Source organism: Sorex araneus, chromosome 1 (genome assembly GCF_027595985.1).
Source record: "Sorex araneus isolate mSorAra2 chromosome 1, mSorAra2.pri, whole genome shotgun sequence".
NCBI classification, from domain to species: domain Eukaryota; kingdom Metazoa; phylum Chordata; class Mammalia; order Eulipotyphla; family Soricidae; genus Sorex; species Sorex araneus.
The window spans coordinates 315,609,470-315,622,194 of record NC_073302.1 but is presented as its reverse complement, the minus strand read 5'-3'; the positions used below and the strand labels follow the sequence as shown (position 1 = coordinate 315,622,194).

Here is a 12,725-nt window from a genome sequence, read left to right as displayed (position 1 = left end):
ATAGAAAAATATAGCAGCAGATATAAGCTTAACAGAATTTGAGGTGTAAAAGACTTTGATGTAAAATAAAGTGTGTATAGATGTGTGTGCACATGCATGTAGAAATGTTCATGTCTATTGCCTCTGTGTATGTATTTGACAACTGCTCTAATAAATGCATTTTTCCTTTAGTTAATTTGTGGTAGGACCTAATCAACACTTGATGGAGTAAAGTAAGAAAAGATATTTCTCATTAATTTGTCCTCATTTTTTTATTTTATTGATTCACTGTGAGATATAGTTACAAGCTTTCATGTCTGAGTTACAATCACACAACAATCAAACACCCATCCCTCCACCAGTGCACATTCCCCACTACCAATATCCCCAGTATACCCCTACCTTTCCCACCCTCCCACTGCTTCCATGTCAGAGACTATTCCCCATACTCTGTCTCTATTTTAGGGAATTATGGTTTGCAATGCCGATACTGATAGGTTATCAATTTGTTCCTTTATCTACTTTCAGCACACATCTCCCATCCAGACTGATTCCTCCAACCATCATTTTCTTAGTAATCCCTTCTCTATTCCAGCTGTACTCTCCTTGCCTGCTCTGTGTCAGGCTTTCAACTATGGAGCAATCTTCCTGACCCTTCTATCTACTGTCCTTGGGTGTCGGTCCTGTGTTATGTTATTTTATACTCCACAAATGAGTGCTGTCCTTCTATAACTGTCCCACTCTTTCTGACTCATTTCACATAACATGATACTCTCCATGTATATCCACTTATAAGCAAATTTCATGACTTTATCTCTTCTAACAGCTGCATAGTATTCCATTGTGTAGATATTGACCAAAGTTTCTTTAATGAATCATCTGTTCTCGGGCATTTGGGTTGTTTCCAGATTTTGGCTATTGTGAACAGTGTTGCAATGAACAATAAACCCCCACAAATAGCTAAAGAAATCCTTGGGAAAAAGAAGGTGGGTGGCATTACCTTCCCCAATTCAAACTCTACTACAAAGCAGTAGTAATTAAAACAGCATAGTATTGGGCTAGAAACAAAACTGAAGACCAATGGAACAGAGTTGAATTTTCTGTCACAGACTACAAAATATGTGACCACTTAATCTTTGACAAAGTAGCAAGAAAAGTGAAGTGAAACAGGGAAAGCCTCTTCAGCAAGTGGTGCTGGGAAAATTGGATAGCTACCTGCAAAAAAAATGAACTGTGACCTCTGTCTAATGCCAGGCACAAAAGTCAGATCAAAGTGGATTAAATATCTCAATATCAGATATGAATCCATAGGTACATAGAGGAAAATGTAAGCAGAACCCTCCATGACATTGAAGCTAAAAGCATCTTTAAGAATGAAACACCACTAACCAAGCAAGTGAAGCAAGCACAAACAAATGGGACTACATCAAACTAAGAAGCTTCTGCACTTCAAAAGAAACAGTGACCAAAACACAGAGAGAGCCCACATAAGGGGAAAGAATATTTACCCAATACCCATCTGCTAAGGGATTAATATCCAGGATATACAAGACACTACTAGATTTAAGAAAAAAAAAAAAAACCCTTCCAATCCTATAAAAAAAATGGGGAGAAGAAATGAACAGAAACTTCCTCAAAAAAGAAATACAAATGGCCAAAAAAGCACATGAAAAAATGCTCCACATCGCTAGCCATCACGGAGATGCAAATCAAAACAACAATGAGATATCATCTCACAGCACAGAGACTGGCACACATTCAAGAGAACAAAAGCAACCTGTGCTGGCGTGGATGTGGGGAAAAGATACGCACTTTCACTATTAGTGGGAATGCCTACTGCTCCAGCCTTTTTGGAAAACAGTATGGACAGTCCTTCAAAAATTAGAAATTGAACTTCCATATGACCCCACAATACCACTTCTGGGAATATATTCCAAGGCTGCAAAAAATCACAGTAGAAATTACATCTGTACCTACATGTTCATAACTTGTCCTTATTTTGTAGTCTTTTGGAAGTTGTTGTGTGCCTGCTGTTTTGTGAGTCTCAGGATTCAGTAAATTAGGTGCAACAAATGACAAATATTCACTGAAGTCAGAATTGGGGGAGAATTCACACTGATGCTCTAATTCAGCTAACAATAAAAGTTGAGATCTAGTTAAAGTATTCCACCAAAGAGTGCTCCCAACACAAAGTGGGATTAACACAAAAACCAAGATCACAGGAAGCAATATCCAATGAAGTGAGGCAAGAAAAAAAATAATGAGGAAACACATGCATTAAGTTTACATGAAATGAAAGAAGCACTTTATTCCACATGAACAATTTTCAACAATCTGCAGCCCAGTCCCCACGGATTAGCACTGACAAACTTAAAAAAAAATATGTACTCAGAATATAGTACCTGGGAGATTTATAGGGTCTCAATGTTAAACAGACACAATACGCACACAATACCCTCAAATATAGAGATAAGTAAATGAGTATAGAGAGAATCAAATTTGGGGTTATGGGGAATGTGTGGTATGATGGACACCTAGTCTGGAAATTCCTCCAAGGTTTTTTATGGAACATCAGGCAAGTCAGGAATTTATGGAGAAGGGAGAAAACTGTTTAAACTTTCATCCGGTTAAATTAGGGTGTATTTTGCTCAGACTTGTTATCAGGGGAAATCAGTACAACTAATTTCGGATAAGGAAGGATACACAGAGGTTGCAGTGTACATTGTCATAAATGAACAAAGGGTTGTCTTCAAGTTTTATCCATCATGTAAGAAAGTGTTCTTTGCATTCAGCCATTTACTGAACTTCAGAAATGTGGATGGATTTCTTGACTATGTATGTTTTCTAAAGCATAAAGTTTAGTTTAACACGGTCTATATCTTCCTCTCCAATGTTTTTTATTGAATGCTTCACTTAGTTGTTTAAATGCCAGTATAACATTGTCATCTTCATCATCACATAATTCACTTAGTGAAATACTACAAAAGAATAAATGCTTATGTTAATGTCATTTTCATTCATTCTTAATGATCTTTACATGATCTTCAAATGCAGAAAATATTTACTGTACCTGATGGACTGAAGAACAAGTGTGAAGTCTCTGATTAAATTAAAAGCATCTCCCATATTTAACCTATTTTTTAAAAAAAGACAAAATAACATTTAAAATAAGAATAAAATGTAACATTTTAAATGATGAACTTGTTTTGGTGTGCTCCTAATATCACTGTAACCCTGTCATCCCGTTGTTCATTGATTTGCTCGAGTGGGCACCAGTAACATCTTCATTGTGAGACTTGTTACTGTTTTTGGCATACTGAATATGCTACGGGTAGCTTTCCAGTCTCTGCCTTGTGGGAGAGATACTCTTGGTACCTTTCCAAGCTCCCCAAGAGGGGTGGAGGAATCGAACCTGGGTTGGCCACGAGCAAGGCAAATGCCCTACCTGCTGTGCTATCACTCCAGTCCATGCTCTTAATATACAGAAAGGTAATAGAAAATCAACATAGAATTACTGGTCTTTCCAGGTATTAAATAAAGCCAGATATAGAAAGACTGCAAGTAACGTTCATGCCCTTTGAAACATCTAATATTTTCCAATTGTCAGTTTCACCCTTAACTGACTGAACTAGCAAAGTGGCTCATCATTCGTCTTAAGAGAAGACTTTCATCTGAGCATCCAGGGGTGGGGTCAGGTCATTCCCAGCACCCTGGATGGAGTCTACGAAGCACCACATCCTCTGGCCTCACATTGAACCATCCTTGAACCATCCCACAGGTTGTTCAAGTATCGCTGGAAGTAACTGCAGACCCTCTGCTTACTGCTTGCGAGACACTCCCCACCCCTCGCCATTAAACAACTCATTCAGTGCTTTTACACAGTAACAGATGATTATTACGGAAGTGCAACATTTCACTGTATGAGTAATGTCGCTGAAAATGGCAGTTTTAAGACCACATTCTTCCATAAAGGCATGAATCCAAATCAAGCAAAAACTATACAATAACGTCTGTCAAACTCCAAAAAATAGACTTAATTTTGAATCAAAAATTCAGAAAGGGTGGGAAAGCTTTATGACATTTTTATTTGCACTTTCCCCACTAGAACAGTTTAGTAGCAGTTTTGAAAATAGTGTGCCACACTGGTTCTTGGTTTTGAGGGGAGCAAAGCTGGTCTTCCTAACGAAGTATACATTTGTCTATTTCTACAGGTCTGGGAACTGCCTGAAGGATTGAGGTGAGACAGCTGTCTTTGTTTTAACTAACTAGCACTTACTAAAGGAAAAGAAGAATGGGTATTGCTGAAACAGTGTAATAGAAACACAGGGTGTCCCGGCAATACTGAGCTTCTATTAACACAGCTCCAGTTTGTGGGACTGGGATATCTCTCCAAACTGTGCAGTGGCTTATGTGTCCGCATGACCTTCCCCGTTATCCAAAGAAATCGCTCAGGCACGGTTCTGCCACCCCTGAGCCGCCATTACATTAGGGGCACAGAAACCCAGAGGCTTCTGGGAGCTACACTTGTGAACTTTGAACTAAACTATGGTCCCGTGCAAACCTGGGAGGGAAAGGGTTTTTGTCCTCATCCTTTTCCCCTCTCTGGCAGCATGGCGCCCACCACCATTTAGTGCTAATTGGACAGAGAGGTAGGAGCTTGCAATGATGGGACGCATGGGGAATCTTGCGATGGGGGTTGGGAAGGCAGAACCAGCCCTGTTTCCTGCCCAAATGAGACCCCAGTGGCCTCCCACAAACAGCTTCCCTGCTCCTGAACAGCCATGATTCCAGAGGCACACAAACCAATCTCAGAATGTAGCAGCTGCTGGCAGAAATACCTCTGGACTTAATACCAGAATCCCTAAACTGGGCGGCCAATTTCATGACCGTGCAACATCATATAGTCATTGTTATCAACAATAGAAAACATATGATCTAATGATGCCATTCTGACAGGTCTGACTATTCGTAGGAAAACTCCAAATAATGATAGTGAGCTTTCAGTCAAAAATTGAATGTTATCATAGCAATGAGTGAGTTAATTGAAAATCATCTGGCACACAGGCAGAGGGGGAGAGGGAGAGAGGGTCTCTGGTGTTCTTGGTGGCAAATCATGTGCACTGGTGAAGGGATGGGTGTTTGATCATTGTATGACTGAGACTTGATCCTGAAAGCCCTGTAACTGTTCTCATGGTGCCTCAATTAAAAAGTATAAAATAAAAAATACAAAAAAATAAAATAAAATAAACTTGTTTTATTTGTTCTCATAAATTGTTATAGCAGAGCAAACTATCATTACACACATGCCCATATAAACATTAAAACGTAAAAGCTCATACCAATTATCCAAAGTCAGTGCTGACAGAGATCCTTGCTTGTAGAAGTCCAAAATATAAGCATTTAATGGATGCTTCCTTCCAGTGCTATCACATTTATCCAAAAAGAGGAATGGAACATTTCTGATACTCATATTAACTGTTCGTAACATAGCCTGCAGATATGCAGAGATTTTTATATTGTTAACATTTTCTTGAGATAACTTAATATATCAGAAAATTTAATTATTATATTATATTACATTTAGCCAACTAATAATAACAGTATTAAAGTGTTCTCACATATAAAAAAAGTTTTAATGTTCTCCAAAGAGTAAATATGACTAAATAAAATCAGTAAAAGATTAACACTATGATTGTTTAAATTTAAAAAATGTATACTTTTTATACTTTAAGCACTTTGATTGACAATTATATTCATGATAAGATCTCACATATACTATGTTCCAGTGCTCACCGTCCACCACAGTATTACTGTCTCTCCAGCCCCAATATAGTCCTTTTTATTATAGAACTATACCACAAATATTTTTAAAATTAATTTTTTCCTGAAAAAATTGTTTTGAAAGTCCGGGGAAGTAAAGTACTTGCTTTACACTATGGCCAACCCTGATTCAATCTGCTGGGTGGAAAACTGCCACTTCCCTCCAAAAAAGAATTGTTTTCTTGGGAAATATACATCTTGGGAGACTTCTCACATAGTGCCAGAATTGAACCTAGGACTCTCACATGCATTTCTAAATACATGCATTCCACTACTGTGAATTTTGCCCCAGGTTTCTAGAAAAGTATACTTGTTCTTGTTACTTTTTAAATAAAATGCAAGATAAGCACTTTTCTGCTGAGTCATATCACAGGCTGAAAGCGACTTCTTAAGTTTACAAACTTATATTGCTTTATGCTACAAATTTGACAATACTGCATGCTAATTCCTATTTTCATAGACATTATCTTCTCAAGTTCCCCTTGAGAATATAATGATCTGATTTGGGCAACAATAGAAACACAATTATTAGAAGTTATTTCTTATCAGCATGCTATGGATAAGCTCTCAGAGTCAGGCTCATTACAGTCTATCGTGCAGCAGTAAGCAAAGAGATCCACAAATGAGTTTTAGAAATTGAAGCATTTTTTGTGTATTTACTGAGCTTCTTGTTATTGTTTTACTTTTATGGAAGTAACATTGCATTTTTAAATTATAGACATTTTAGGTATGTATCATAAATCAATGTCTGTATATACTACATTAAGTTCATCACTAAAAGTGCAATTTATACAGTTGAACCTACCATACACCACTTTTAGGTTTAGGAACCACACACATAAAAAAGATAAACAAACAAACTGCCCTCAGGGGTTTTTTAATGTTAATTGCACTGCACTATCTTCCCATTGTTCATCTATTTGTTCAAGCCTGCACCAGTAACGCCTCCTTTGAGACTTGCTACTGTTTTTGGCATAAGAAATACACCGCCATGGGTAGTCTGCCAGGCTCTCCCGTGTGGGCGGGATACTCTCAGTAGCTTGCGGAACTCTCCGAGAGGGACAGAGGAATCGAATCCGGGTTAGCCATATATTCTGAAATCAAAAGTTCTGAGATGATGCTCAAGATTCTTCACTTCTGGTAGATGGTATTGATATTGCTGGATTTTAATTCATACTTTATGTATGTAACATGGACTCATAGTTCTATTGTACCAAAATTTGCTTTATTCAGGCACAATGAGCTTTTAAGGTGAATAAGCAAGATTTGTTAATGCTGACAGACAACAACTAGGCAGCCAGCACAAGTTGCATCAGGACAGGGGCACATGACTGCTTTCACTGTATCACTGTATTACTGTCATCCCTTTGCTCATCAATTTGCTCAACTTATTACTGTTTTTGGCATATCTAATACGCCACGAATAGCTTGCCAGGCTCTGCTCTCTGAGAGTGGAGGAGGAATGAAACCTGGGTCAGCCCATGCAAGGCAGACACCCTACCCCCTGTGCTATCGCTCCAGCCCATGGCTGCTTTATATAGGAAAATTTCTGGCAGCACCGAGAAATTATGAAACAGAGTGAAAAAGGGTAGAAGAATGGAGTTTCCTGATTGGTTGCACTGAAACAATACATCGAAGTTAGAGGGTGCAACATGGGGCTTAGAGTGAGTTGCTAGAAATCTATGTGGCTAACTCAATCAGTTTTAAGTTTCGTAAAGACATCTACTAATTGTTTCTGTGGCTCCATTCCTTTCCTGTCCAGGTACCAGGTTTGGCTCTTCTGTTCTGGTCATAACATAAAGATTTGTGACCTATTCATCTTTGCCCAGCTCCTAGAACTGGTTACTCAGGGTTTCTGCTTCTAGTTACTTGCTTATGCTCCTAACTGTCCCACTATACAGGGTAGAAATTTTAGATTAACAAAAGGAGAATTTTGCTGGTGAAAGAAGCACATGGAGAGCAAAACAGCAATTAAAACTCTGCACATTATAATATGATTCATATAATAATTCCCACATGATGATTAATTTTAAAAAAATCAACATTCTTTTCCTTAAACAATTCAATTTTTTTTATTTCAGAACTACTTAAATAATAAACTTTTGTTTTTGATTCAGGGAAAAATACTAATATTCTGAAATAAGAGTGAATTGGTTTGTTTTACAGGAAACTTAGTATAATAATAATGAAATATTATTGCTCTTGGATGAATAAATAGGATAAAAGACAGTTTCACAACAAAATTTACATACATCACTTATCACATCAATATCATATAAATCTTGATCCGTTATATCAGACAGGCAAGCAAATGGGGAAATAGCAGTTCTGCTTTCAGTTCCAGGCATCAAATAAGAGACCAGTTCCGAGTCTTCACATTCTTTACCTGAAAATTCTAATAAGTGAATTGAAAAGTGAATGGATTGAAAACTTAATAAACCCAAAATATATGTATATCGTTATTACTCTATATACCACTAAAGGTTTTTTCAAGAAGGGAAATATCAAATGTGAAAATTTAAGAATTGCTAGATCATCACTGAGAAATAAGTTTTGTAAGAGAAACTTATTCTAAGATGTACTGGGTGTTCTGTTATTTCCAGTCTATTGGAGAAAATTTGTGCTCCAAGTCTATCCTCTGAGAAAGTAGATATTCACCATTTACAAAGTGAGAAGCATGCTCTATTGCATACCAATAAATGCATAATTTTTATATGACTTTAAATTGACACCATTGCCCACTTTCTTCATTCTATTGTTCACATTCCAGCAGAAAGGATGAAATTCCTTCTTAACTCACTAGGAGACTGAACGGGAGGACACTGCTCATTTCCCTGCCTCAACGTCATGGTCTCTTTTACTTGGTATCATTCTATGTATCTGCCTCTCCCTGCCGCTTTCTTTGATTGCATCAGTTTTGATTTCCCTACATTTCTTTTTTATCTCTGCACATTGCTTTCTCTGTCTGCTGTATTTGTGCTTCATCTTCTTGTTTCTCTCTCTTCACTTCCAGTTCTGTCTCTATGTCTGCCTTTCATTTATTCTTTATTCTCTGACTCAATATTTTCTTATTAAATCAGTATTTCTCAACTTTTTACCAACTGTGGCCTCCTTGGAACCCTTTGTTAACCTTTCTATGCTTCCCTATCATATTGGTTGCCCCATAATTTTCTGTACCCCACCATTTACACAATTTTCACTTGTGGCTCCCTTGGAATATCCTGGAATCCCAAGGGAGAGGCTCTAAGAGAAACACTGACTTATAGAATAGAATACAAGAAAAGGAACTGCCACATCATTTGGGAGTCAGGAAAATATGATAGTCTGCTTTTGAATGAACATGGAAACAGTGCCCTCTACAGTGCCCTCTACTTTTGCTCTATTCATATTGTTTCCATCAAAATTTTTCAATTCATTCAAAGTCTCAGAGACAAATATAAGAACTAATTACCTGGTCTGCAACACTTAAACTTAAATGCATGATTGGATTTATGAAAAAAAAGTAACTCTCGAACTTACAAAATAAAATAATCATCCTACATTAACTGGTTTATGTAATAAGTATGGCTGTACAATATTTTAATGTGCTAAATTCCAGTAGAGAATATACTTAAAATCATTAATATAGGCTATACAAGTTTTAAAACTTGGGGGAAATATTGCCTATTATTTTTTACTGTTCTATTTATGTAACCCTCTTAAAAGTTTACCTATCATTTTATCCTTTATAAGACTTTTATATTCAAAAATAATAGTCTGCCTTGATACAGAAAAAAATTAAAGCATTCCCTTTTACTCCATTATTTTTTCTATTTAAAGAAAAACGGAATTTCACCACCTCATTTTCCTCTTAGCTTTTCTGCTCTACATCTTGCTATCTTGAGATACAGAGTGTATTCTCTACTTCCAGTATCTTCACTTCATATGGCATCAATAAATTTTCCTTACATTTTATATTTTCTTTTTCGCTTGTTCTGTTTTTTCTTCAGAGATATGAGCAAAACTCTAACTTCTTGTGATATCCCATAATTCTTATGAACTTGTTAAAACATATTGATAAGCTTTATGTGCCCAAATCCTGTTTTTCATTTCCAAATCTACTCAAATTTGAGATTTTTAAGTAGTTAAGAGTGCTAATAGACATATCTACCAAAAGGCACATAGCATCACTAGGAAAGGAAACGAGACAAAGATAAATTTAAATCACAAAATGATCTGTTAGCCCAAAAGAACATTATAAAACATGAAAATATATTTAGTACTTAGCTTAAATCAAATCAATGATAGTGTACCTAATTCAAAATAAGTATTTTGGCAAAAAATTTATCATCAATTAATAATTTTCACATGAAAGATTCTTTTTGTTTTTGCATATTCTTTTCATAATAGTTTTGTCACCTATATTCTATAGCTTAATCTTAAGTATTTACAGTTTTGACTTCATATTATGTTCATGAATATTCACAATCTTACCAATTCTTGAAAGAGGCAATTGATATTCTTTTCTCATGTCAGCCAATTTAGAAATTGTTGTGAGGAAGGAAACAAAATGATTTTTAATTCTGGTATTATATTCCTCCACTACTGCAGCAAAATCCTTAGGAAGAGCATGTAGAATTACCTATTAAAATATATGTATATATATATATAAATGCTGTAATATAAAACAAAGACAGATTGTAAATGTCTGAGTAACACAGGGTTAAATTTTTTAGTGTCTTAGTGGAAATATATTTCAAAGTATAAATTTTATTGTTCTCCCATTGTTCATTGATTTGCTCGAGCAGGCACCAGTAACGTCTCCATTGTGAGACTTGTTGTTAATGTTTTTGGCATATAGAACACGCCACAAGTAGCTTGCCAAGCTCTGCTGTGTGGGCGAGATACTCTTGGTAGCTTGCCAAGCTCTATGAGAGGGGCAGAGGAATCAAACCCGGGTCATCCGTGTGAAAGGCAAATGCCCTACCCGCTGTGCTATCGCTCCAGTCCATCCATAAATTTTATTAGTCACAATAAATTGAAGTACAAACTAAACTAACCTTACTACCCATTAGTAGATGTTGCAAAGATTTAATACAGTATTTCCTGTAAGTCTTTTATGCTATAATTTATGTTGGTGTATTTGAATCGATGGTTATATGTTCTAATGATTATAATTAACATGTTATCTGTATTTCTATGTCATAAGCTATTATCTGAGAGCTGGATAGTTAGCACAATAGATTAGGCCAGCCAGGGTATGATTTAAGGTACCATATATTGACCTTGAGCACTTCCAGGAGTCATCACTGAGCATGAGCAAGGAATAAGCCCTGAGAACACACAGGTGTGGCCTCAAATCTCATAAATAAATAAAATAATGAATAGATAAAAATATATCTAAAAAAGATGAGTGCTAGTAATATTACTGCCACATATAGATGGGCTGAAATATCTATAATTATTTCCTTATTCTTGGATTTTCAGATGTCATCCGATGTTCAATTACAAGTGATTTTGACATGTCAAAGTTTAAAATGCATAACCTGGTAAAAAAAGTCGAAATTGCAAGTCCCAGTACCTCAGAATGCAATTTCCCCTAGGTTTTTAATAAGTTAACATTTTATATACTTTCTATTTTTGCATCTTAACATCATTAGTTTGAATTCTAATAAATAAAAATAGTACATTAAAATATTTTGAACATCTTCAGATTTTTATCAATAAAAATGTTGATTTTAATCTCTGTCCAATAAACAGTTAAACTATATTTTTTAACTTTTATTTTATACTATTGGTAAGATTATTTTTTATTTTATTTTCTTTATAACATTAACATGAGGAAGTTATGTATTTTTAGATAAATTTGCATTTGAAGAATTACTAAATGGATATTAACTATCAACATTTTATGTGATTTTTAATATTTTGGTAGACAGTCATTTTATTTACAAATAACATTTTTTCTTTTTTTTTTCTTGGGTAATCCCTGACTGTTCTCAGAATTTACTCCTGACTCTGAATAAAGGGGTTACTGCTTACAGGGATTGAGGTGCCCAGGTATGCCCCGTGCAAGGCAAGCACCTTACCCACTCTATACTACTGCTTCAGCCACTATATAACAAAACTTTAAAATTTAAAAGTTACATTGACTGAAAAATTTCTATGTGCCAAGCAATATTCTAAGTCCTTTGCATACTGTACCAATGTAGAAAGCTTTATTTTTAAATTTTTATTAATATATTATAATTTATAAATCTTCATATTAGAGTTGCTTTAGGCATACAATATTCCAATACCAATGTTTCTACCACCAATATCCCCTTTCATACTCCATCAATGTCTCCAGGTTCCCTCCCAGCTTCCAGCATATATCAAATTCATTTCATATTACTTGCTCCAACAAAACAAAACCAAAAAAAAAAATGACGGAATTAAAGTAAGTACTGTTACACTTCCCAATTTATAAATAAGAGGGAGACTTCAATAAATTAATGAATAAGCATATGGTCATCTAGCTGTCAGTGGAGAACTAGAAATTAGCTCAGGATATGACTTTAAAGTATTCTATCTTATGCTCACTAATTCAGAATAGGCACATACATCACTGTGTCATCCCGTTGCTCATCCATTTGCTAGAGCGGGCACCAAGTAACATCTCCATTGTGAGACTTATTGTTACTGTTTTTGGCATATCGAATATGCCACAGTAGCTTGCCAGGCTCTGCCGTGCCGGAGAAGTACTCTCGGTAGCTTGCCGAACTCTCTGATAGGGGTGGAGGAATTGATCCCAGATCAGCCGCGTCCGAGGCAAACGCCCTTCCTGCTGTGCTATCGCTCCAGCCCCGCAAGATACGGAGTGTACCTTGCCGCAGGCAGAGCCTGGCAAGCTACCCATGGCATATTCAATATGCCAAAAACAGTAAACAAGTCTCACAATGGAGACT

The 12,725-nt window shown here is 36.1% G+C and overlaps 1 protein-coding gene across 1 annotated transcript in view; it reads right to left on the bottom strand.

Moving 5' to 3' along the window:
- Nucleotides 1-2,842: 2,842 nt before the first annotated feature.
- The window catches only part of LOC101556170 (probable ATP-dependent RNA helicase DDX60), a 78,050-nt gene continuing 68,167 nt past the window's right edge, over nt 2,843-12,725 (bottom strand). The window contains exons 31-35 of the mRNA XM_055128051.1: nt 10,273-10,410; nt 8,052-8,194; nt 5,319-5,470; nt 3,050-3,112; nt 2,843-2,957 (exon numbers count right to left, since the gene is read on the bottom strand). Of these exons, the coding sequence (XP_054984026.1) occupies nt 2,843-2,957; nt 3,050-3,112; nt 5,319-5,470; nt 8,052-8,194; nt 10,273-10,410 (611 nt within the window). The remainder of the gene's footprint in view (nt 2,958-3,049; nt 3,113-5,318; nt 5,471-8,051; nt 8,195-10,272; nt 10,411-12,725) is intronic.